The sequence below is a fragment of the Gallus gallus genome, chromosome 3 (genome assembly GCF_016699485.2).
Source record: "Gallus gallus isolate bGalGal1 chromosome 3, bGalGal1.mat.broiler.GRCg7b, whole genome shotgun sequence".
NCBI classification, from domain to species: Eukaryota; Metazoa; Chordata; class Aves; order Galliformes; family Phasianidae; genus Gallus; species Gallus gallus.
The window spans coordinates 11,425,816-11,446,954 of record NC_052534.1 but is presented as its reverse complement, the minus strand read 5'-3'; the positions used below and the strand labels follow the sequence as shown (position 1 = coordinate 11,446,954).

The 21,139-nt window shown below is 44.8% G+C and overlaps 3 protein-coding genes and 1 long non-coding RNA gene across 8 annotated transcripts in view; 2 read left to right on the top strand and 2 right to left on the bottom strand.

Moving 5' to 3' along the window:
• PPP3R1 (protein phosphatase 3 regulatory subunit B, alpha) overlaps positions 1-5,289 on the top strand; it is a 33,555-nt gene extending 28,266 nt beyond the window's left edge. For all 4 annotated transcript variants that reach the window (NM_204376.3, XM_046938402.1, XM_046938401.1 and 1 more), the window contains 3 exons: positions 928-987; positions 1,906-2,090; positions 3,131-5,289. In NM_204376.3, coding sequence (NP_989707.1) covers positions 928-987; positions 1,906-2,090; positions 3,131-3,178 — 293 coding nt within the window. In that variant the 3' untranslated portion in view covers positions 3,179-5,289. The remainder of the gene's footprint in view (positions 1-927; positions 988-1,905; positions 2,091-3,130) is intronic.
• Positions 5,290-6,753: 1,464 nt separating this feature from the next.
• On the bottom strand, positions 6,754-10,287 carry PNO1 (partner of NOB1 homolog). Its single transcript, NM_001079490.2, has 7 exons — positions 10,028-10,287; positions 9,790-9,939; positions 9,151-9,234; positions 8,839-8,899; positions 8,155-8,272; positions 7,571-7,641; positions 6,754-7,041 (listed from the first exon to the last, which is right to left on the bottom strand). Exons 1-7 carry the CDS (start codon positions 10,202-10,204, stop codon positions 6,974-6,976), a joined length of 729 nt encoding a protein of 242 aa, NP_001072958.1. The 5' UTR covers positions 10,205-10,287; the 3' UTR covers positions 6,754-6,973.
• Positions 10,288-10,317: 30 nt separating this feature from the next.
• DNAAF10 (dynein axonemal assembly factor 10) lies at positions 10,318-16,210 on the top strand. The gene is made up of 8 exons (NM_001389409.2): positions 10,318-10,536; positions 10,634-10,734; positions 10,915-11,045; positions 11,418-11,519; positions 12,675-12,790; positions 12,975-13,109; positions 14,414-14,511; positions 15,277-16,210. The coding sequence occupies exons 1-8, from the start codon at positions 10,348-10,350 to the stop codon at positions 15,482-15,484; spliced, it is 1,080 nt and encodes a 359-aa protein (NP_001376338.2). The 5' UTR covers positions 10,318-10,347; the 3' UTR covers positions 15,485-16,210.
• LOC107052008 lies at positions 15,933-20,312 on the bottom strand. 2 transcript variants are annotated; one of them, XR_005858511.2, is made up of 3 exons: positions 20,153-20,312; positions 19,368-19,443; positions 15,933-17,726 (listed from the first exon to the last, which is right to left on the bottom strand). It is a non-coding gene; the product is annotated as an uncharacterized LOC107052008 (long non-coding RNA). The 2 variants fall into 2 exon arrangements; XR_001464069.4 differs by lacking the exon at positions 15,933-17,726 and adding an exon at positions 17,749-18,670.
• Positions 20,313-21,139: the final 827 nt, after the last annotated feature.

The window sequence follows — 21,139 nt, the reverse complement described above, 5'->3', positions numbered from 1 at the left end:
GTAACAGTGCTTTCCAGGTTGTACTGCTTAATGAGTACCCATTCAGTGTCTCTTGAGTGCACTCGTTCAGACTTGCAGTTGTGATGCTAGCTGGAGTATATTCTTGGGTTGAGGAAACAATGAAAAAGCGGGCTAGATGGTAAGTGGTGTGTCTGTGTGTCTGTGCACAAGTTGTACTTGTCATCAGCCTGCTCTGAGATCTCCTGAAGTATTTTGAGAACAGTTCTCTGAATTGCAAGAGGTCCACATTTTTCTGTTGACATCTCACTTATGGGAGTCGTCTTTTTAATGGTTTTAGATAGACACTTCAAGTGAAAAACAAATGTTTTCACTTTAAGTCCAAGAATGTATCTTAAATATTTCTTTAAATAGATTAGCAGGTCAGAAGTCTTCATTCCTACTTTGTTAACAGTTTCTGACTCTCAGAAGTGGCAACATCTAACATCCATTTGAGCTCATACAGATCTCTCGTACAGCTCATCACTAGAAAAGGTTGTTCATATGTTCTTTTTGCTTTTATTTGGGGAATGTTAATAAATCTCATTTTTACTAACAGAGCTGACTTCTAAAATGTTAATGAATATGGAAAAAATATTCGGCTAAAGCCGAAGAGTTGGACTTTACAAACCCACTCATACTTCTGTAGGGAGAATTATAGTGTAACTGAAATATTGGCTTCTTGTGGCTTTTTCCTTTGTATCCATTTCCAAGTGCTGTGTGTTACTGTTCAGATTCCCCTTGTGAAAAAGAGGAAAGATCATGCTATGCTGTGTGTGCCAGTGAGCTGTGATTAATAGAATTACCAAGAGCTGCTTCTCTTGGGTGGGAGCAGGAAGCTGTCAATATCAGTTCTGCATAGTGAAATTTTCTGTGGTTTATTTAAAAATGAACTGTTTTTTGTAAATGATTTTCTGTACTGTATTTTAGAATTTATAGAAGGAGTCTCCCAGTTCAGTGTCAAAGGAGATAAGGAACAGAAGTTGAGGTGTAAGTATTTTGACTTCTTTTTTCCTAAACAAAACTGACCCCTCCAAAATATACTCTTGTTTGGTAGCACTGAGAAAACAGTAAGGCTGGATTCTGGATTCTTCTTCAAAGTGGTAAACCATTGTGGTGGCTGGGGAGTTCTTGATCGCTTCTTCAGTAGTGTGAAGCATTTGGCAGCGCTCTTTTCTGCAGGGAGGGCTCAGGAGGTTTAGTATCTTCAGTTGCTTCCCAAATGAAAAAAGAAGTCACAAAAACATTTAAGGACCCACAAAGCTGTTAGCAGTGTGCTGTACTTTACAGGAACTTAAAAATGCAATGGATTTCTGGTAGTTTGGTAGCACAGCACTGAGTTCATCTTGTTTGAGAACTGCATCTCAAGAACTCATGACCCAACCTTTGGTGTGAGGAGGGGATGGGTTCAGGCATGGATGCAGCCTGCAGTAACTGAGACACAATAGAAGTTTAGGAAATAAATTTGCTATATTGAAATGCTGAAAGTAAATGCAGTCTTGCATGAAATAGTTTGCAGCAAAATAACCAGGTGAGGTTTTGATTCATCTGTTGTAATTTTTGCCTCCCTTGCAAATGGACTGTTACCTGGGTACTTTAATCGGGGCAGTGGAGATTTTCCAGTTCAGTGTTGATGGAGTCCTGCTATTAAAACAGTCCTAAATAACACATCTGAACTGTTCTCTTCCAAACCCTCTCATAGTCCTATTCACTGTATTGTTTTTGGTGTTCTGTGTTTTTCAGAATGAAACTGCAAAGCTCACACTCACTTAAAACACAGTATTTTTTTCTCCGTTAGTGATGACAGCCTTTTGCTCTGCTACTGCAAAGCACGTGAAGGTGTATGGCTCTTCTCTGACCTCATTTGTTGCTGAAAGTTTTTTTTTCATGTCTGTTTTACTTCTGCAGTTGCTTTTCGCATCTACGACATGGACAAAGATGGTTATATCTCAAATGGCGAGCTCTTTCAGGTGCTGAAGATGATGGTGGGGAACAATCTCAAAGACACTCAGTTACAGCAAATTGTAGATAAAACCATAATTAATGCAGATAAGGATGGTGATGGAAGAATATCCTTTGAAGAATTCTGTGCTGTAAGTAACCTCTCAGGAAAATTCAGTTCAGTATGATGGACTGAACACAAGACCAGACCTTAACGCTTTTTAATACAGAGACACATGTTAGCTTGGTATGAGGATGTATGCTGGATTCCAGTCTTCATGCTGGTTAAGAAAAAAGCAGCTTTAAAGAAAACTTGCAATTTACTGGCTTTTCATAGGAGGTTGGATTTATCTGTTTTCAATGATAAAAAAGAAACAGAACTTTCAGTTGTTCTCACAGTCTCTAGCTTAACAGAATAGACTGAGTGAAAAAATGAAGAACGGTGGGCAAGCATACTCAGTCTGCTGAGGGGAAAAAATGCTTCAGATTACCTGGAAACTGTGGGAAGAGTATTTTATAGCAGGTCTCTCTTTAAAACACTTCTCTCAGAGGTGGTAGCTGGAGTGTTCCGCAGGGGTTAACTTCAGGTTAATCTCCCTGTCTCTAAAGTAGGTGTCTCCTCCAAATCACTCCTTAGAAAGGTTTATCTTTCTGCATGGAGAGAGCCTGGGGAGATTATCACCCTCTGCAGAAGGCAGGGATTGTACAAAGGCCAGGATAGTGGGATTTGTGTCACTTATGGGGAGAGTAACCCCAGAGCACTGCTCTTGAAGAAGGGCAAGCAGTTGAAAGGCACATCCTAAGACTGGTGAATGCTGCTTTGCTAGGGCTCCTCATTTACCCTTACAAAGATGCACTGCTTTAAATGGTGTTTTAGAAGACAGCATTTCAGCCTACGTGTGGAAACGCAATACAAAGCCAGAACAGAAGATGAGGAGGGAAGCCAAACTGGTGTAACCTACACTGTTCTGCCAGGCCCCGATGGTGTGATCGGTGCCCATGTAATTACTTTGGGTAACACCTAATTCATCTGCATAGCACACTGTACTTGGGAAACATGAATTACATTGGAGAGGTTACAGAAGTGTAGTGACTGTAATAGGCACAGATATGTCTTCTGAATGCAGCGTGCGCTTTCTGTCTTGCTAACTTTCCCTTCTGACTTGCTTACAAGTGCTTGTTTTTCTCCCAGGTTGTAGGAGGCCTAGATATCCACAAAAAGATGGTGGTAGATGTGTGACTCTGTAGGGCACCACCCAACACTTTTGCTTTCTTCTCCATCTCTGAAGATCTGCTCAAGACGTCCAGCAATGCTCTCTGTGTATTTAAATGGAAGTATTTTTCTCTGTGAAGCCACATTTTCCAACATGAGCCTCATGAAGCCAACTAAGTGTTATTGAACTTTTATTCTCTCAATAACTCAGTGTAGCACTTTAAAGTCTGAAGGACAGCAAAGATGGAAAGAGCATATCAGTGTGGTGGAGAAAGGGAAGGGGTTGGCTTTTTAATTTATTTTTCTTCATCTTTTATAACAAGGAAATATCTATCTATATATATATATGTGTGTGTGTATTTATATATAGATATATATGTAGCTTTCTATATGTAGTAGCTAGGTGGGCTTTAATTTAATATACTTGATTCAGAAACGAAACTAGAGTACAAAGTGCCAAGCAGAATATTAACAGTTCAATATATGGATATACATCCTTACTTTTATTTCACACAGTTTTATATATATAGTAGAAGAATGTAAAATTTTAACTGGGTGTTAGGTCAACTCTTCTCCTTTTCCTGTGACTGTTCAGATGTTTCTATATATTGACTGGCTGACAAAGCATTGCTTCTTATTAATTTACCTTAATGACATGTTTTGTAACACAGGAGACTAAGTTTATTTATACCTGTTAATATATTACCAGGGACTGTGTCTCTTTGCTAAGTAACTTAGTACAGTTCTACTTAATATAGTTTAATGCTACTGCCAAGAACCAGCCCTCGTGTGCATACAGTAACTGCAGAATGCTTCGATGGCCATTAGATCGTGTCACTTAGTGACTGGGGGTGGTTACAGCTGTCCCAAAGTTAATGCTCATCTGCTCTTTTGGATTCATTTTAGATACGGCCGCTGAAGGTGTGTTAGACACATTCATGACTTTCTCTTGTGCTTACCTTAATGAAATTAGGATCTATGTAACTGCAGGATCCCCATCTACTTATTTTATACAGTACGTAGATTATAAAGCGTTCTTGCCACTTAAATTCTGTTGTTTCAACTGTGATAGTTTCCCCTCTGCATTTAAAGAATATTACAGGTAGCATAAATAACTGGTAATATTTTATATATATATATATATATGTATGTATATAGGATTCATACGGGGGAAAATCTTGTTAACCTATGCCACAGAGGAGGAAACCTTCACACTATCTAAATTTATACCTCTTGCAGTTCTCCAGTCCTTTGCCTGGAGAATGTTTTCTTTTCTAGATTTGTCCATATCATGATTTGTAACGGATGGTAACTTGATCTATTTGTGTGATATAAAAGTAGCGAGCCATGTTTTACAACTTTATATCATCCCTTCCCTTTTCTGCAATGGTACTATTGGCTGGAAGAAAAACATTTGCTAGATTTTTTAGGACAGTACATCTTTCCTGTATAGTAGTTTTTCTATTAAAAAAGAATCGTTTTATAATCAGCGTTGGAAAGTGCAGGTCGTCTGAATCTACTTCTATCGAGCACCTGTCTGCCATAGCTGTTCCTTCAACTGAGTGCTGCACATCCATGGGCTCTGTCTGTGAGAGAAATCCAGGTGCTTGGTGTCCTTGCATGACATGAAGTTTTGCATGTAGATCGATTTGAAATGTTCCTCTTGTTTACATAATTTGCATAATTTAAACGATAATGTTGCCAAACTTTGGTAAATGTTAATGTTCAAAACAAAAATCTCCACTACATGTAACTTTCTTCCTCTGGATCAGTACGTGGCTTATAATCCCAGCCAGTGGTTGTATCTGTTCCAGTGTCAACTGCCATGTGCTCTGCTTCAAGGGGGAACTGGTCTTTTGTGAATTTTTTGTACATAAGTATTTGTTACAAACATTTTAGCAAATGCTTTTGATTTCTCTTACTTGCTTGTGCATATCTTGGCTGTTGTTATAGAAATTAGTGCTACCGTTATTTCCTTCAGGGGGTTGGAAGGGGAGGGATGAGGTTTTTTTAGTTTGTGTGGGGAAAAATGATTTCTGTTGAATGTTTAGTTTTTCCTCTGCATGCTACATCATATGTTGTGGGAACTATAAGAACCTTCATACTATATGAATACAAAATAAAATATTTGAACCTTGGTTTGGGTGCTTCAGTACTTACCTGGACACTCCGCAGTAGACCTAAGGCAGCTCTGTGCCCTGCTCTAAAAGCAAGCTGCTGCTCAGAGCCTTTGTCCCTTAGCTGAACACTTCTAAGCTTTGTTTTAGTGTTTCAAGACCACCTTTGTATGTTTCTTACATGCACACGTGAATCTCTGCTTAGATCAAACACCTTTATAAGTGGGGCTAAACTCGGAATGACTGATGCTGTGCTGTTTGAAAACAAACAAAAAGCCCTAACCTTACTGCAGGTGGCAACAGCCAGCTTCCTTCCTCAAGGCAAATCCGAGACCTCTGCTGGCGAAGGCACTCCTCCTTGTTGGTGAATGCCCTTCACAGGAGCTGTTTGCTGTTGCTTTTCCAGTAGCCTGTTAATTCCTGCACCCTGAAGGCAGCCCACGAAGGTGTGTGGGCCTCCTGGTTTGGGCTGCCTTCTGCAGCCCCGTGCTCAGGTCAGTATCAGCACACAACTGCTTTAGGAGAAAGATGATGAAATCACTTTCCTACATCTGTGCCTCATTTTCCCCTCCTACCTCTAGAGCTCACTGAGATAACTGACATACACAGAGCTACTGGGTGAGTGCACTGCTTTTCCTTGAGCTACCTTGGATCCTTTCCTCTGTACAGCTCAGACTTCACAGGTAACTGAAGGGAACTCAGACAGCTCTGCACATCTTAAACCCCTTAGTAATTGAAGGCTTGAATGAATATGGCTGTAAAAATGTTACCAGGCTATGCAAGTATTATCCAGCTGTAAAGTGCTGCACAGTTAACTTAAACACTGAGAAATGTTTCCTCAATTTGCTGATGTTTTTGGGTCTCATTTCACTTTCTGTTTTGATTCACAGACCTAAACTGAGTTGTTTTGCATGAGACCTGGTAATGAGTTTAGGTGCTGAAGGGCAGCAATAAGGTGCCCACGCTTTGTGGTCTCTCCCCCTACTGCTGCGTGCAGCATTTTAAGAGGGAGGATGTGCAGCACTCGGCAGCTGTCTGTGCTCCAGTGCATGGGCACGACCAGAACTGACACGTCCTTACCTGGAGGTTCTTAGCGTCACTACCAGGATGCCCCTGCAGATCATTCATGAGAACAGGAATCCAGCTAAGTGCAGATTCTAAAGCTAAGTGCAAATGCGCTGTTTGCCTCTTGGCCTTCACATCATCTCTTCCTGTGATGCACTGCTGCGGTAGCAGAGACTCTTCCAGCAGCCTGCTCTTACACTTGGCACTGCAACTGGCACTTCATTTTTACAGAAAGATGCTGACTGGTCTGTAGTTACGGACACTTAACACTGCTGCTTGCTTTCAGCTCCAGACTTACAGGCTTTCTCAAGTCCTGTGAACGGTCTCGTAGCACTTGGATAATCAGAAAGTCGCTCTCAGTCACGTTTTGGCTTGAGAATAAAGCAAAATCAGGCACCCATACTTCAGTATACCCTTTCATCATTTTTAAAATAGCTTTTAATGGCTGTACACAGATTGTGTTCAAATCAGACAGTATGCCTGGAGGATATCAGACTGCACAAACAGTTCCATTTTTCTTCTGTGCTTCCCAGTCCAGCAGAAGGCCGAGTGCTTCCATAGCCTCTGTGAGCTGTGCAATCACGCCCACAGTACCCGCACTCCCCAGTCACGGTCCCTGGTAAAGCAGCACCACTGCACCTCAGAATCTTTCAGCTGCTCTGCTGGCCACAGCCCTAATATTGCCATAAACTTTGGACGGTGGACTTCCTGCAAGAGAAAGTATATGTTAGTACGTGTATTACAGAAATGCTGTTCTGCTCTCATGTTTAAATCTGTGTGGGGAATTTGACTATGGGTGAGACAGATGCTCAAAGCTGTCTGCTTCGTCTTACTGGGAGCACTGAGTTGGTCCCACTCACAGCACGTGGAACAGCAACAAGTGTCTGACTGCTGCTAAATGCTCCTGACAGCGCCTTCAAACCAGCCCTGCTGCCTGATGCCAACTGAGCCTCAGGGGGAATGCAGCAGCTGCACCCAAGGCTGAAAGTCTGCCTGCTGTCTTGGGGAGGGTGTGGACCCACAAACCAAGGGCTGAACTGAGGGAGGGGAAAGAAAACAGAAGCAGAGCTCCCTACCATCCCCAACCCCTCCTCTCAGGCACAACCACCACCTCCCAGCGAGCTACCTGCTCCAAATGCAGGTGCAGGCACACCAGGGAGCAAGGTGAGACTGCAGAAAGCACCTTTGGAAACAATCCATTTTCTTGTAATAGAGAAGGCTAGGCAAAAGGACTTACCTAAAATTAGATTGCAAATTGCTGTTCGTGCCATTTTAATGTTCTGAAAAGATCCTAAAATATGAATTTTCCTGTAAAAAAAAACAGTCAAAGCAATAATAGTTGATGTGAGAAATGCAAGAAATGCAGTGATGAATGCAATTAATAATTAGCATATCACACTGGAGTTTAAAAGCACAGCAAGCAGAAGTTGTATTCACTATTCACAATTTGTTTTTCAGTCGTATTAGAAGCTCTACCCAGTCCAACCTCTCCTCTTCTAAGTCCTTTTAAGGATACACTTTTACAGTTTGCAATGTAGCAGCTCTGGGACAATGACAGCTGCAGGGTTGGAAGGTTCAACTTTGTTATTCACAGGAAGGAGTTCGGCTGCGTGGAAGCAGTTCTGGATGTGCCCACAACACCGTCACTCTCACAACAGAAGGTCAAACTCTCAAATAGTGCCCATTAAAAACAGCACTTTCAGCATTAGCAAGACAAATGATTTACAGAAGTTTACAGAAACTTAAGCTCTCTCAGTTCCTGGAAGCTGACGTGGGTTAGCTCAGGGATTATACTGTGACTGGAAGGATGTCAGTACTTACGAGTCAGCAAGAACGATCCGTGTTCTCGTTACGTTTTCTATAGTGAATTTTGTTTTTCCACCTTTCCCTGCTATTCTCCCTATTGCTCTTGACAGATGATCTCCTTTCAAAGGTTTGACTAAAACGAGAACAAAGTACTCAGTCAAGCAGCAGTGGTGTGTACCCTCTGTAACATTTCCTCTATTCAAACAAAGGGAAAAGCATGCAATCAACACGTGTTGAAACACATCACTTTTAGATGCTGCTCTCCTTGGGACCATCTCCAGGGTCTCCCAGCAGTACAGGAATGTCTGTGATGTCTGCTTCCTACTGCTCTCTATCACAGCACTGGGAGGACGAGAACCCAGCTCCAGTTTAAGTCTAATGGACGTGTTCCCCAAAACATTCCATCTGACCTTTACGTTTGAGAAGAAGTTTTTTGGTGATGAGAGAAGTCCAATCATCAATTGCACAATCTGAAAAACTGACGCGCTTTCAAGGATGAAAATCTGGAGGGCTGTGCTGAGAGATCTTTAACAGACGGCAAGCTTGTCAAGCTTCCTGGACATAGATAGCTATGCTATGTATTGGCATCAAGGTTTTCCTGACCCCCAAGGTTAAATGACACACATGGAGAAGAAAAGAGCAAAGATGTGCTCAGGCAGCACACACGGCTGCTTGAATAGCACAGCAGAAAGTACTCACCATCCGTAACTTCAAATGATTCTAAGAAAAGGTCGTCTAATCTGATGAGAGCGAGAGCATCCTAAAATGTTCAGAGAGTTGTTATCAGTACGAGCACTACGGTACCATGACACAGTTTCAAGTTTTTCTTTACACGTCCAAACAAATCACATCAGTAATGTATCTCTATTTGATGCATCAAACATCAGTCTTAATTTCAAGCATTACGGAAAACCACCGTGAAGGTCTTTATTGCTTAATGTCATCTCCAGAGTGCTTGAAGATTTCAAGCGAGTTTGAGCAATACCACAGCCCGGCTGCTTGGAGACTCACCTCCACCTGAAAGCCAAGTATGAACGCTTTCACAAAGTCAGCTGCTTTTGTCAGAGCACTGAGGTCCTTTGTCTCCGAACAGGTCTGCAGAACAAGAAGTTATGTTTCTAAATTAACATCAGGCAGACAGAATCGGGACTTGGAAAATCTGTGACATAAAGGGTAGCCATAAAAAACAAACAAAAAACTCCAAAGCCACATTCATGTAACACCACTTCTGCGCTGTGTTCTACTGAAAGACCTGGGCAGTGTGTGTTGTGCTTAAGACAACAGGCTGCACACAGAGCTGTGGGTGCCCCATCCCTGGAGGTGCCCAAGGCCGGGTTGGATGGGCCATGGGCAGCCTGAGCTGGTGGGGGGCAGCCAGCCCATAGGAACTGGGTGGGCTCTGAGGTCCCTTCCAACCCAAGCCATTCTGTGCTTCATTCCATGACGACCCTCAACCAGAACTGTTACAGCCTATGCTTGGGGGAAGGGAGAAACTGAAGAGCTGGATGATTACCGGAGACACCTCGAGGAGGGGGAGGGGTTCTAAGGGCAGCATCCCGGAGGTGTTTTGGCAGGTGATGACAAAACACAGGTTCAATAAAACTTAAGGGATAAGAGAAAGCGGAACATGATACACGGAGCAGCGCTCACCTTGATCTCAACGTTCCTCGTCTTTAAGTTAAACCTGATCTGGAGCTGCAGGTGTTCCACGATGGGCGTGAATATCTTCATCCAGTTCTCCTTCAGCGGGGTGTACCTGTTGGCCGGCACCGGCACCTTCCTCACCTCCCCTTTCCCCACCTGCGGACAGAGGGGCGGTGAGCAGCGGACACGGGCAGATCCTCCCCCCCGGCCCGTCCCAGCCGCTCCTCCCCGGCCCCGCGCTCACCCCCAGGGCCGCGGCGGGCAGCGGCGGGAAGGCGGGCCTCTTGCTGGGCTGCGGCCCCGCCGCCTCAGCCGACTCCGCCGCCTCCATCGGCTCCGCGCCCGCCGCTCTCCGCTTCCTCCGCCCGCGCTTGGACGCCACGCTCGTGAAGCCGCTCTCGTCCGCCGCTTCGGTCTCCATGGCGACGGCCGCCGCGCCGAAGCTCGCACCTCTCCACTCGCCGCGCGGCCCCGCGTGGCCCTCCACCGGAAGAGCCCACGGGTACTTCCGGCCCGCCCTCCCTCCCGCTTCCTGCGGCGGCCGCGGCGCTTCCGGCGCGCGGTATGTCGGCGGCGGGGCTGGAGCGGCCGCAGGTGGTGGTGCACGCGCAGCAGTCGCTGAACTACACCGTCTTCGACTGCAAGTGGGTGCCGCGCAGCGCCCGCCTGCTGTGCCTCGGCAGCGCCCCGCGCGGCACCGGCGTGCTGCAGCTGTACGAGCTGCGCGGCGGGCGGCTGCTGCTGCTCAGCGAGGTGAGCGGGGGGCGATCCGATAGCGCGGGGCGGCCCCGCGAGGCCGAGAGGTCCCCGCTTCCCCCGGCGCGGCGCCCACCCCGTCTTCTTCCTACAGATCGAGAAGGCCAAGCCTATAAAATGCGCGACCTTCGGGGCCGCCTCCCTGCAGCAGAGGCACCTGGCAACGGGGGACTTCGCGGGCAGCCTCAGCATCTGGTGAGCGCCCCGGGCCCGGCGTGCTGCAGCGGGCGACGGAGGAGCCGCAGCGCCGCGGCTCTCGGTGTTGGCGCCCGCGTTTCGTTCCCCGTGTTAGTGCGAGCTCGTGGTCCCTCCGGGCTGTTACACCAATGCTGACTGCCGAAGACAACGCCCTGTTACGCGTTCTTTCTCACCTAGGAATTTAGAAGCTCCCGAAATACCCGTGTATTCCGTGAAAGGGCATAAGGAAATCATTAACAGCATCGATGGCGTGGGAGGCCTGGGGATTGGGGAAGGCGCACCCGAAATTGTGACGGGCAGTCGAGATGGTGAGTGGGTGAGCTCTGCACGGCTCACCGCCAGCCCTGAGCGCGGTCTGTGGGCGCTGAGGTGCGGGGTGGCCCTGCCGGGCTGCCGGGCTTCCTCTCTTTGCTTTGGGAGCTGCAGAGCAGCAAAAGATAGGGTCGCCACTGAGCAAGGGGCAGAAGGAATACAAAGCAGAATAAATACAAAATAGCAGCTGGAGGACTTAAGTCTTCCACGTGGTTTTCCTTTGGTTCTGTTTGCTTTTCTGTTTCATTTTTACTTATGCACTGCAGCATCTGGAGGGGTCAGGCTGCAGAGCAGAGGCCTTTCCCTGGGGAAACCCGAGCGGGGCCTCAGTGCATCTGTAAGGCTGACTGCTCTGCGCTCCTCTTTAGGAACTGTGAAGGTGTGGGACCCGCGGCAGAAGGAGACTCCTGTGGCTAACATGGAACCCGCGCAGGGAGAGAGCAAAAGGGACTGCTGGACTGTGGCTTTTGGTAATGGATCAGATGACAGCCCCCTCCCATGGGGCTGCGTTTTGGTAGCTGTCAAACTACTGAAGGCAGGGCTTGTCGTTCAGCGTTATCACATCTGTGTACTTCCAATGTGTTTTAAAGGCTCTTCTTCACGTTCTGTGGTAGTTGGCTCAGGCATCGTTTTCTTGCCACCTTCGGTCAATCGCTTCACAGACAAGCTTTATTCCTGGGCGTTTTTACTGCCCTAGAGTGGGAACTGAAAATTGCTATGTCTAGGAATGTAAAAGCAAAGAAACTGCTTTGTCCTGGAGGGGTCTAACTGTGGTTGTGCATGGAGAACCAGCAGCTGGTGATGTGTAGATGCAGCTGTCAAGCATTAAGACGTTAATTTAAGAGACAGTCCTCAGGGCTCATTAAAGGCAGCGGAGATGCTTGACTTGTGCTCAGCACTTTCTCTTTGAAGAGAGCAAGCTGCTTGCATTGTACACAAGCAGGTGTTTCTGGATTAGCTCTGTTTCTGCTTCCAAAGCCAGGCAGTGAGTTTTACAAACTGCTAATGCGTGCATGGGTTGTAATAACAAAATTGATAGTAGGGAGGTGGCGTAGGGAGGCGGCAAGGAGGGCTAACTACGGTGCTTGTTGCTATTGAGATCTTTGTCTTCTGTTTTGACTCATGGAGAGAAAAGTGGCCTCATACTTCCTTAGATTTGCCTTTGAGTTAAGGATGCATGAGCCCAGGCCACGTCCATCCCAAACTCTGCGCTCTCCGTCCAGGTGAACTTCTGGCAGACAGTGCTGTGCCTCCCTGATCCTGGCTGCTGGGAGGCAGTGGTGGGAAGCAGGCCTGGGCTGCGCCTGGCCATGGCTGTGGTAACACCCAGCGCCTCCTCAGCGCTGGTGAACACGGTTTGCAGCAGCTGAAGCAGTCTGTGTAATTCAGGCAGTGCTTGGCAGGGGGAATAAAGACTTGTTGACACTGTTTAAAGAAAAGGACTGCCAGTTTTTAAGCTGTGTTTTCTATACTTTCCAGGCTTGAAAAACAGCCTGCTCATCAAATCTTACTATAGTGATGCTTTGCTGGCGTAAGTCTAAGATGAAATTGCAGAGTTAAGAGGTCTCAAATTAACAGCCCAAGAGGGGTTTCTGTATTGTGATTAATTCTGTCTCTGTGCCCAGGCAACGCTTACAATCAAGAGGAACGTGTTGTTTGTGCTGGATATGACAATGGGGACATCAAATTGTTTGACTTAAGAACCATGTCACTGCGATGGGAGACCAACATTAAGAATGGGGTAAGGTGCCATGGAAACGTGGCTTCATTCCAGCTTTGGTGCACGTGTGTTTTCAGGCGGTCATGTTACTGCCAGGATGTTGATGTTCTAAGAATAACCAATGATTAAGATCTGTATTTGCAAATCACACACACAAATACATGTTCGTAGCAGTGGCTGAATGTATTGATTTCTCTATTTCCAGGTTTGCAGCGTGGAGTTTGACAGAAAAGATGTGAATATGAACAAGCTAGTGGCCACGTCACTGGAGGGAAAATTTCATGTTTTCGATATGAGGACTCAGCACCCAACTAAAGGTTTTGCTTCTGTTTCAGAGAAGGTATGGGGAGATGGATAATTTCTTTAGCAGCATATGTTACAGAAGTTTGTCTCTTAAGTAGCTGGAAGCACTGCAGGTTGAAAATTATTGTCTTTGGTAGGCAATAGGATCCCAGGTTACTGGGGTGAGCTGTGTGATAGCGTGGCCCTGGAGCAAGCAGTGAAAGGGCTCCGTGCATCCTGCTGCCAGCGCTTCCCAAGGCTTCCTCTCTTTCACAGTCTGTTATTTGGGCTCTTCTGGTCTTTGGCTCCCGTCGCAGCTCTGTGCGCTCAGCTGTGCCCCCTAGACCGGGGGTCATGTATATTGCAGGCCATATCAAATTGTGATGAGCGTGCAGATTCAAATCTTAAATATATCCAGAAATAAAGAGAGCCCTCTGAACACGCTTTTTTTTTTTGTCCTGCCTTTAAGGGCCTTACGTGGGCCTTGGAAATGATTATTTTTCTTCAGAACCAAACGTTTTTGATTTGCAGTATTGTGGGTAAGTGAGGACATATGGAGAGAGGCTCGCTGGCTGAGTTTCCATTTAATATCTTTAAATTAGTATTTTCCATATCACCAGGCAAAGCAGGTAAGATGTTGGTTTGATCAGATAGCACAAAAGTATGTACTGAATTGGGGTTTGTAGTAATAACACTGTGAAAGTGGAAGTTCTTATCTTTCATTAATTGCATTTACAGACTTCCTTCCAGACGTGTAGACAGATGTACGTCAGGTCAGGTCATGTGTGTTACAGATTTCTGTTGCCTGGCTGAGATTTAAATTTGAATTTTAGATGCTCTCGTTGTGTTTGCACAACGTTTGTAGTCCATTCACTTACAGTAGTGTTATTTAGAGATGTCAGATAGTGAAATTAGCCCCATGGTGACGGTGTCACCTAAGAGTCTGGAAATCGAGTACTTCTACAAAGCCCCAGACATGCTTATACAGCCACTTGACCTCTGTTTAACCTTGCTTAGATGGCCAGTCGTGAAGAAGCTGAAGTAGTGTGGTGGCCTTGGTAGGGCTGCTGTTGCCTTACCTCTGCACAGGAGCATGGCTACTTCTGCCTGGGAACTGGCTGTTCCCGTGACAGCAAGGTTAAGGCAGGAGGGAGGGAAGGTACCTCAGAATGGATGTTCCAGTGTGGAGCTCACCGGTCACAGAATCATAGAATGGATTGGGTTGGAAGGGACCTTAAAGTTCCAGTGCCCCTGCAGTGGAGGGCGGTCTCTTCATACAGGTAACTGCAGTGTAAAAGTCTGCTCCCTTTCTTGTGAAGCTCAGCTGCAAATGACTTCTGTACAATGCTGATTGATTCCTAGGCGCACAAATCCACCATATGGCAGGTTCGGCACCTCCCACAGAACAGAGATGTATTTATGACGAGTGGAGGAGCTGGGAGCCTTCATCTCTGGAAATAGTAAGTGATAGTTACAGATAGTGATAGTTACAGACCTTCTGGTCTATAATGGGGGAATAAGAAACAAATCAACCGTTTGTTGTTTTAAGAAGGAATTGTCCTAAAAATGGTGTTCTGAGCTTGAAAGTGAGACCCTGAATATCTGGTTAGAATTACTGCTACAGGTACAGTGGAAAAGGGAGTTTGGTGTCAGCACTCAATCTGGAATCCTGAATTAATTCCTAAAACAATGGGATTGCAACAGCACAGGTGAAATTAGCCCTTGTCACTTTTCTTAACGTAATCAAGATTTAATTATATTCTCAGATAATACTGAGTAGAAGAAATTAGATTTCTTACAATTCTCATATGGGAACAGTTACATCTTAGAAAAATATTGAAAGCCTAGACTTCCAATGATTCTTTATACCTTCTCACACTACATAGCAAGATAATTTAGTCATCCTAAATGCAGTGAAGTAGATGCATGGAGTTTCAGGGTGACAGCTGAGGTGGAATTGTCTTGCCTGTGGCGAAAGCATCGCTGTTGAAAAATAAAAGGCTGTAGGAGAGAAATATCAGGACTCAAAACTTCCTGCCTCATTGTTATGCTATGAAATACTTAGCAAGTATGCAGTGTGGCTATACCTGGATATGATGGCTCATTATTTTGAATTTTATCTTGACAACCCGGGAGACCTTTCTGTGTGGTCTTTTGAGAGCAGAACGATATCGCTGTTTGCCTCAGCAAATTCTAAGTGCACGTTTTACTTTTCTTTCTGCCAGTGAGTACCCAGCTCAGCGCTCAAAGAAGGACTCGGAAGGAGCTGAGATGGGGGTGGCAGGTTCTGTCAGCCTCCTGCAGAATGTGACTCTGTCAACACAGCCGATTTCCAGCCTAGATTGGAGCCCTGACAAAAAGGGACTGTGTGTTTGTGGTGCCTTTGACCAAACTGTGAGGGTACTGATAGTTACCAAGCTTAACAAAGTTTGACAGGAAAACTAGGATTTCTGATGAGAAAGCAATATAGTTTGCAGTCTGTAAATATGGGAGGGAGGGCTCTGCTGTTTTTAATTTAATTTCTCCCTTGTTAGAACTGGATTAAAGAAATAGCAACCAGATCTTTCTATTGAAAGTTCAGATACACGCACTTAAGAGTTGTTTGATTGTGCTGTGATGACTTGAAAAAGTTTCCTGGGCATAAAACTTCTACCTTCTGGAAATGTGAATTTACATTAAAATAAAATGTGCCTTTGCATTAACACAACCCGTAACTTAAATCACATCAATTGCTTGTGTTCGGTTTAACCACAGTGCAAATCCATTTGTGCTTGTGGAATTGTTTGGCTGTTTTGCATGTAGTGATGTCCATGTGCATTCATGCAGTGGAAACCACTACATGCATCCCCTATAGAAACTCTGTGCTTACTGGATATGTTAGTTAGAATGTTTGTTAAAGTGACTTAGAATTCTTTAATACACTATAGGAACTACAATGAGTACTAAATATCCAGGTTTAATGGTGTAATGTTTTTGTTGCAGATGGTATCCAAATTAAACTCTTGCACAAAATGCACTGTTTTATTATTTTAGTTTGGTTTTGTAATAAGTTTTTAATGTTCTGTTGATTTTTTTTTTTATATCTGTTTTTAACTTTGTATTCCACAAATAAAATTATTTGGGGCATTGTTTCAATATGAATAAAGTATATTATTCAGACGTTTTGATACTTAGAGAATGTGCTCCCAAGAGCAGCGTGCACTCCTTGGAAGTTCATCATTTTGCAGCAGAAGTTACTAAAGCCAACTCCCTTTTTTAAAAGCTGAAAGAATGCTTTGGCAACCTCATAAAGATTCAGTGTTTCTTCAAAACCAGCTGTGGCAGAGTAGCGTTGTTGCTGTCATTGTGCATAAGCTTCTCTGTGATTCCTCTTGCTTACCTGGTACTCTGAACAGAGTATGTTTCTGCCAGCTGTTTTTCACTTGCATATCCACTTACTGCCCTCTATGTGTGTACTGAGAGGAGTGGTTCATAATTTCAGCGAGCTTTAATTGTTTCACTGATCACATTCGTTGTCTGGTTATCAGCCTACAGCTGACTTGTTTGAATATATACAAGTCTCAGTTAAAAGGATTTGACTATTTCTGAAGCCAGATTGTGGTGGAAAAATGTCAGCTTTGCCCATGCTAACAACAAGAAAGTCCCCGCGTGTCCATTTGTGAAGAATTTCTGTTTTCTCAGGCTTTGGAGTGAGGAATTGCTATCTGATAAATTCAGGTGAGTCACCTGCCCTGCTTCTCAAGCAGTGTTCCATGGGCTGCTCCTGAAAACACGAGGCTGCTTTGCTTAGGCACGGAGGCCTTATGTCTGTGCTGGTCCTGCCACCAGCTGGTGTCTGAGCAAGATGCAGGAAGAAAAGGAAACGGCGTAATACTGGACGTTAAGGTAGGGCAAGTAGCGAGTAAGGGAAGTGGTGTGGGAGCCAGAGGCTGTAGAAATTAGAAAAGGAAACTGGGCTGAAAGGTGAGGAGCTCTGTCAGAGGGGTCATGCTAAAGCCAGGATCAGGTAGTGAGAGAGATGGCAGGAGTGCAGAGCTTGTGCTCTGAGGAGTCTTCAGGCTGCATGGGAATAGTTCTGAAGTCTTAGCAAAGCTATTTGTCTGCTTGCTGGAGGGCTGATGAGTTTTCTGCTGCAGCAAGTGATGTGCTAGGGGCTGAGGCGAGTCTTAATGGTCTGAATGTGCTGATGGATACAAACTGGATCAGCTAAGTCACAAATTTAAAAGAGAAATGAGACTCAGATTTGCCTGTGCTGTGTCAGCCAGCTGCTTTGGGGATGCGGGGGAGGAGGGTTGGACTGAGAGACCTTACATTTTTCTTCTGGTCTAAAAAGGTTTGAGCTAAATGGAAGTGAGGCAAAATTGTCCCTGTTAACTTCTGGGTATGTTAATTGATTAAGCCAGCTCAGGAAAAAGGCACCTCTGGGCAGAAAAGGCTCACAGGCTATTAGACCCTGTCGAACAGAGAAATCATTAATGCCTGTGTAGCAGTTAGGGGTTGGCAGGAAAATCGCAATGGACCATAAACCCATCTGTGGAAGTCTGTGCTTTTAATAGACTGATGCTCAGCTCCAGGCTGTCTTCAGTTTCAGAGTTTCTTGTATCCTGCATTTGTCAAGAGCCAGTGGAGATAACAGCACAGTGACTCAGTGTAGAAAACCAGGAGGTATCTGAAACTGGAACAAAGGTTTCCTTCTAGTAAAAGAGCTCTTAAGTTTGATGAGTAGCATCTGTCCCTGCATGGAGGTGGCACCTTGCTCAGGGGCTTGGCAATGGGAAGGTCCCGCAGCATGGCCAGAGCTGTGGGGATGCCCTGGCAAGCAAACATCTCAATGCTGTGGGCAGGCACCAGAGCTGCTAAGGCTGAGCCCAGAATTTGAGATCCCTGAGCAAAGGTTAATGAGGTCTGTCAAAACTCTGCAGCACTAACTTCTAGCTTTGTGCAGATAGGTATGCAGGTTGTGTAGCATGTTAGATGTGCGTTGGCCCACAAGTGCTCCTTTAAGGTATGTAGGCTAAATATTTGGCAGAAAGCAAAGACTTGGGATCCAGCTGTCTCCCATAGACTTGATGGTTTACTTGAAAGTGTAATATCTCTTCTGTGTGTATAGATACCTATTTAACACAGGTAATGCATCTTCTAATATACATGGCATAACAGTGAGAGTGTATCCTGAAATTGTTTTAGATGTTGTCCCTTTTAGGGTGTATCCTGGGCTGGAAGAGAGTAGAAGGAACTGTTGTTTGGCAATCTTGGCTGCAGCTCTCTTTGTAAAGCCAGGGATGGGCACTTCAAAGAAGCAAGTCAAGATCTCGGGTCTAAAGTGTGTTGTTCAAAGATGAGCTCCTTCAGCTTTGTGCTGTAATTGAAATATACTCGCTGAAAGGCATGCTAAGCAGCAGAATCTGGGGGAAATGTGGTTTCCCTCCTTAATAGTAATTCTGGGTGAAGCACAGAATGAAGGAAGAAAAAGCTCTCAGTATAGATGTCAGTGAGCAAAAACAAAGAATGGCAAGTGCAGCACTGCGCTCTTGGTGATATACTTTTATTTTGCACTTGGCCTGTAGCAGCAATTTCCATTCCTTATACAAGCAACTCCAGGGTGAACTCCTAGTGAGCCTAGATGATAGTGATAAAAATGAACAGCAAAAAGTAATTAAACATCACTTCTTAATGCTCCATGCACTCAAAAAGATGAAACTTGTATTACCTCGGAGTGCTTAATTTTGATATTAATCTTATTTGTTGTTTTGAGAAGTAGGGAATGGGACTCCCTCATGAGAAGTGTGTTACATGGAAATATGTGACAGCTTTTCATGGTGCAAGTTTGTTTAAAAAAAGCCAAACAACAAACAACTAAGAGAGCTGGAGGAAAGCACAGGTGAATTATAGCGTTGTGTTTGCTCAGGAAGGGTAAGTGGCTATATATGTGTACCTGAAAATAAGGAAGATAGTTACTAGTTGGAGGGAACTGCTGCTACCAGCGTCTGTACTACGCTTTATCTCCTTGGCACATTGGATTTCTGCTTTTCCCAAGCTAAACGAGAAACTTAAGCAGACCAAAGGCAGCCTAGTCTGCTCTATTTATAGTCCCTCCCCCTCTTGCTGAAGACTGGCACCTTGCCTCTGCAGCCTGAAGGCTGAAGAGCTACAGCATGTTCTAAATAAAATCATAACGCAGCAGAAATGAAATGCACAAGTCCGCTCTGATGCAGTACAGAGGCATGCCCTGGAAAACTCCAGCTTTGTCCAGGAATGGAATGTGCTACTGAGTTTGATTTTATTTACCATCAGCAACCACATCTAGTAAACATACCTTCATGGCACCTACTTCTTGTTTCCTATGCAAATCATCCTCATATGTGTGTGGCAGGATCTATTTATGGGCATGACTGCAATGAGAATGTAGGTAACGTCACACAGTTTTTCACGGGTCTCACCCAGGTCCCCAGCTGTTACACATCACAGTCTCCTCTTTCACATCAGTTACTTTGAGTTTCACCATTTGTACAGGCCCTTGGGCATTCCAGCCCCCCAAGGTTTTCTGTGCAAGGAGCCTATGTATGGTCTATGGTGTATTGTTTCCCTCACCAGAAAAAAATACTTAAGGTTTAAGTCATGATTTGCATTGAATTTTAAGCAGAGTATCACAGGTGTTAGCTCAGTAGGGGAAGTCACAATACAGTGCCCTGTTGAAGTGAGTGAAGTATCACCTGTTGTCTATTTTTTCCAGAGTTCAGCTCTGATACAGAAGGTATTCAAAACCAGCATCAAAGGAAACATAAGACAAAAGAAAGAAAATTGATGTATCATACCATTATTTGAGAATTTGCCTTGATAAAATTAAAACAGCTAATTTGCTGGTGTGATTCAGGTCTATAGCATCAGCTGTTCCCAGTAGGCAGCCAGCGCGTGGCTGCCCTGCTCAGGAGACCAGCTGGATTTAACAAGATATGCCAGTTTGTCAGAGAACAAGCCCCTTGCTGCCTAGCTTATTAGTACAGCTACAGCCTCTGAAGCAGATGTGTCTGCTCCAGTTTTACCTCCTGAAGTTCTGCCTGCATTTCCCTGCCTACAGGATGTTAGTAAATCTTGACCCACCTTTAGTCAGCGTGTCCATGTGCAGGGACAGCTGGGTTACAGAACCACACGGAGACACCTTTAAGTTCCCTCCTCTGTATGTGACAGTAAGGACAGCTTGTCCAGAATGCACAGACAGGTTCTCTGCTCACAACAACTTCTTCCTCTCCTGTCAGCATGCAGGGCCAGCTTCTCAGGATATTTCCCAATCCCAACTTTAACCCTGACCTTAAAAGTGGCAGTGAAGCTGAATGTTTTTCATCACTATAAAAAGCCCATCAGCAACATAAATAAAACAAGCACAGACAAGCTCTCCTCGGTTGCTTGGGATTTTGAGGCTATGAAACATTCAAGACTCCCTCTGAAGCTAGAGGTTTGCAGAATGGCAGTAAGTCTCACAGAGCTGCACAGCAGCCGAGACCTGATGGGACCTTTTCCAGTGGTAGTGATTCAGAGATAGTAGCTCAGCCTGTTTCCCAGGTTGGGTTGTATTTGTTGCTCACTGTCAGACTCGCTGTTATGGTGCTTCTTTTAAGTAAAGAATGGGTTCAGTCTCCAAGTCCCAACTGCTTCCAGTTCTCCCTCTTACAGGTAGGGTTTGCTTGCATTAAAACCCACCACTAGCAATACTTGTGTCTTGGAAAATACTCAGGACAGTTCTTCTTTTCATTAACCTTTCTATCGTTACAGTGTGAATGCTACATTATTCTCACTTTGCACAGATGTGAATGACCACATGTATGGTGCAAAGCCTTCAATTGTTATTTGTGATTTTGCTGGGTTCTAAGGAAGCTGTACCTTCTTATCTCTTCTCTACCTCAGAGGGCATCATGCACCTCTTTTACTGCCACTGTAGCACATTCTGGCCCTGATTATGTTGGGATGTTGCTTCAACCTGTCTGGCATCTGTCTATCAGAAATAATCCAACATTAGTTATGTCCTCTGTTTATTAAAGGCTTTTTTCCTCCTCTTCATTTTTTGTTATCTTCTGTGGAAGATTTCTAAGA

Excerpts from the sequence above, each read along its gene's own strand:
- DNAAF10 (NM_001389409.2), top strand. The coding sequence starts at position 10,348 with ATGTCGGCGGCGGGGCTGGAGCGGCCGCAGGTGGTGGTGCACGCGCAG. Across the intron at positions 10,735-10,914 it reads GCGGGCAGCCTCAGCATCTG|GAATTTAGAAGCTCCCGAAA; the intron begins GTGAGCGCCCCG and ends TTTCTCACCTAG. Across the intron at positions 14,512-15,276 it reads AGCCTTCATCTCTGGAAATA|TGAGTACCCAGCTCAGCGCT; the intron begins GTAAGTGATAGT and ends TCTTTCTGCCAG.
- PNO1 (NM_001079490.2), bottom strand. The coding sequence starts at position 10,204 with ATGGAGACCGAAGCGGCGGACGAGAGCGGCTTCACGAGCGTGGCGTCC. Across the intron at positions 9,235-9,789 it reads CGAGGAACGTTGAGATCAAG|ACCTGTTCGGAGACAAAGGA; the intron begins GTGAGCGCTGCT and ends CTTGTTCTGCAG. Across the intron at positions 8,900-9,150 it reads TACTTGGCTTTCAGGTGGAG|GATGCTCTCGCTCTCATCAG; the intron begins GTGAGTCTCCAA and ends TGAACATTTTAG.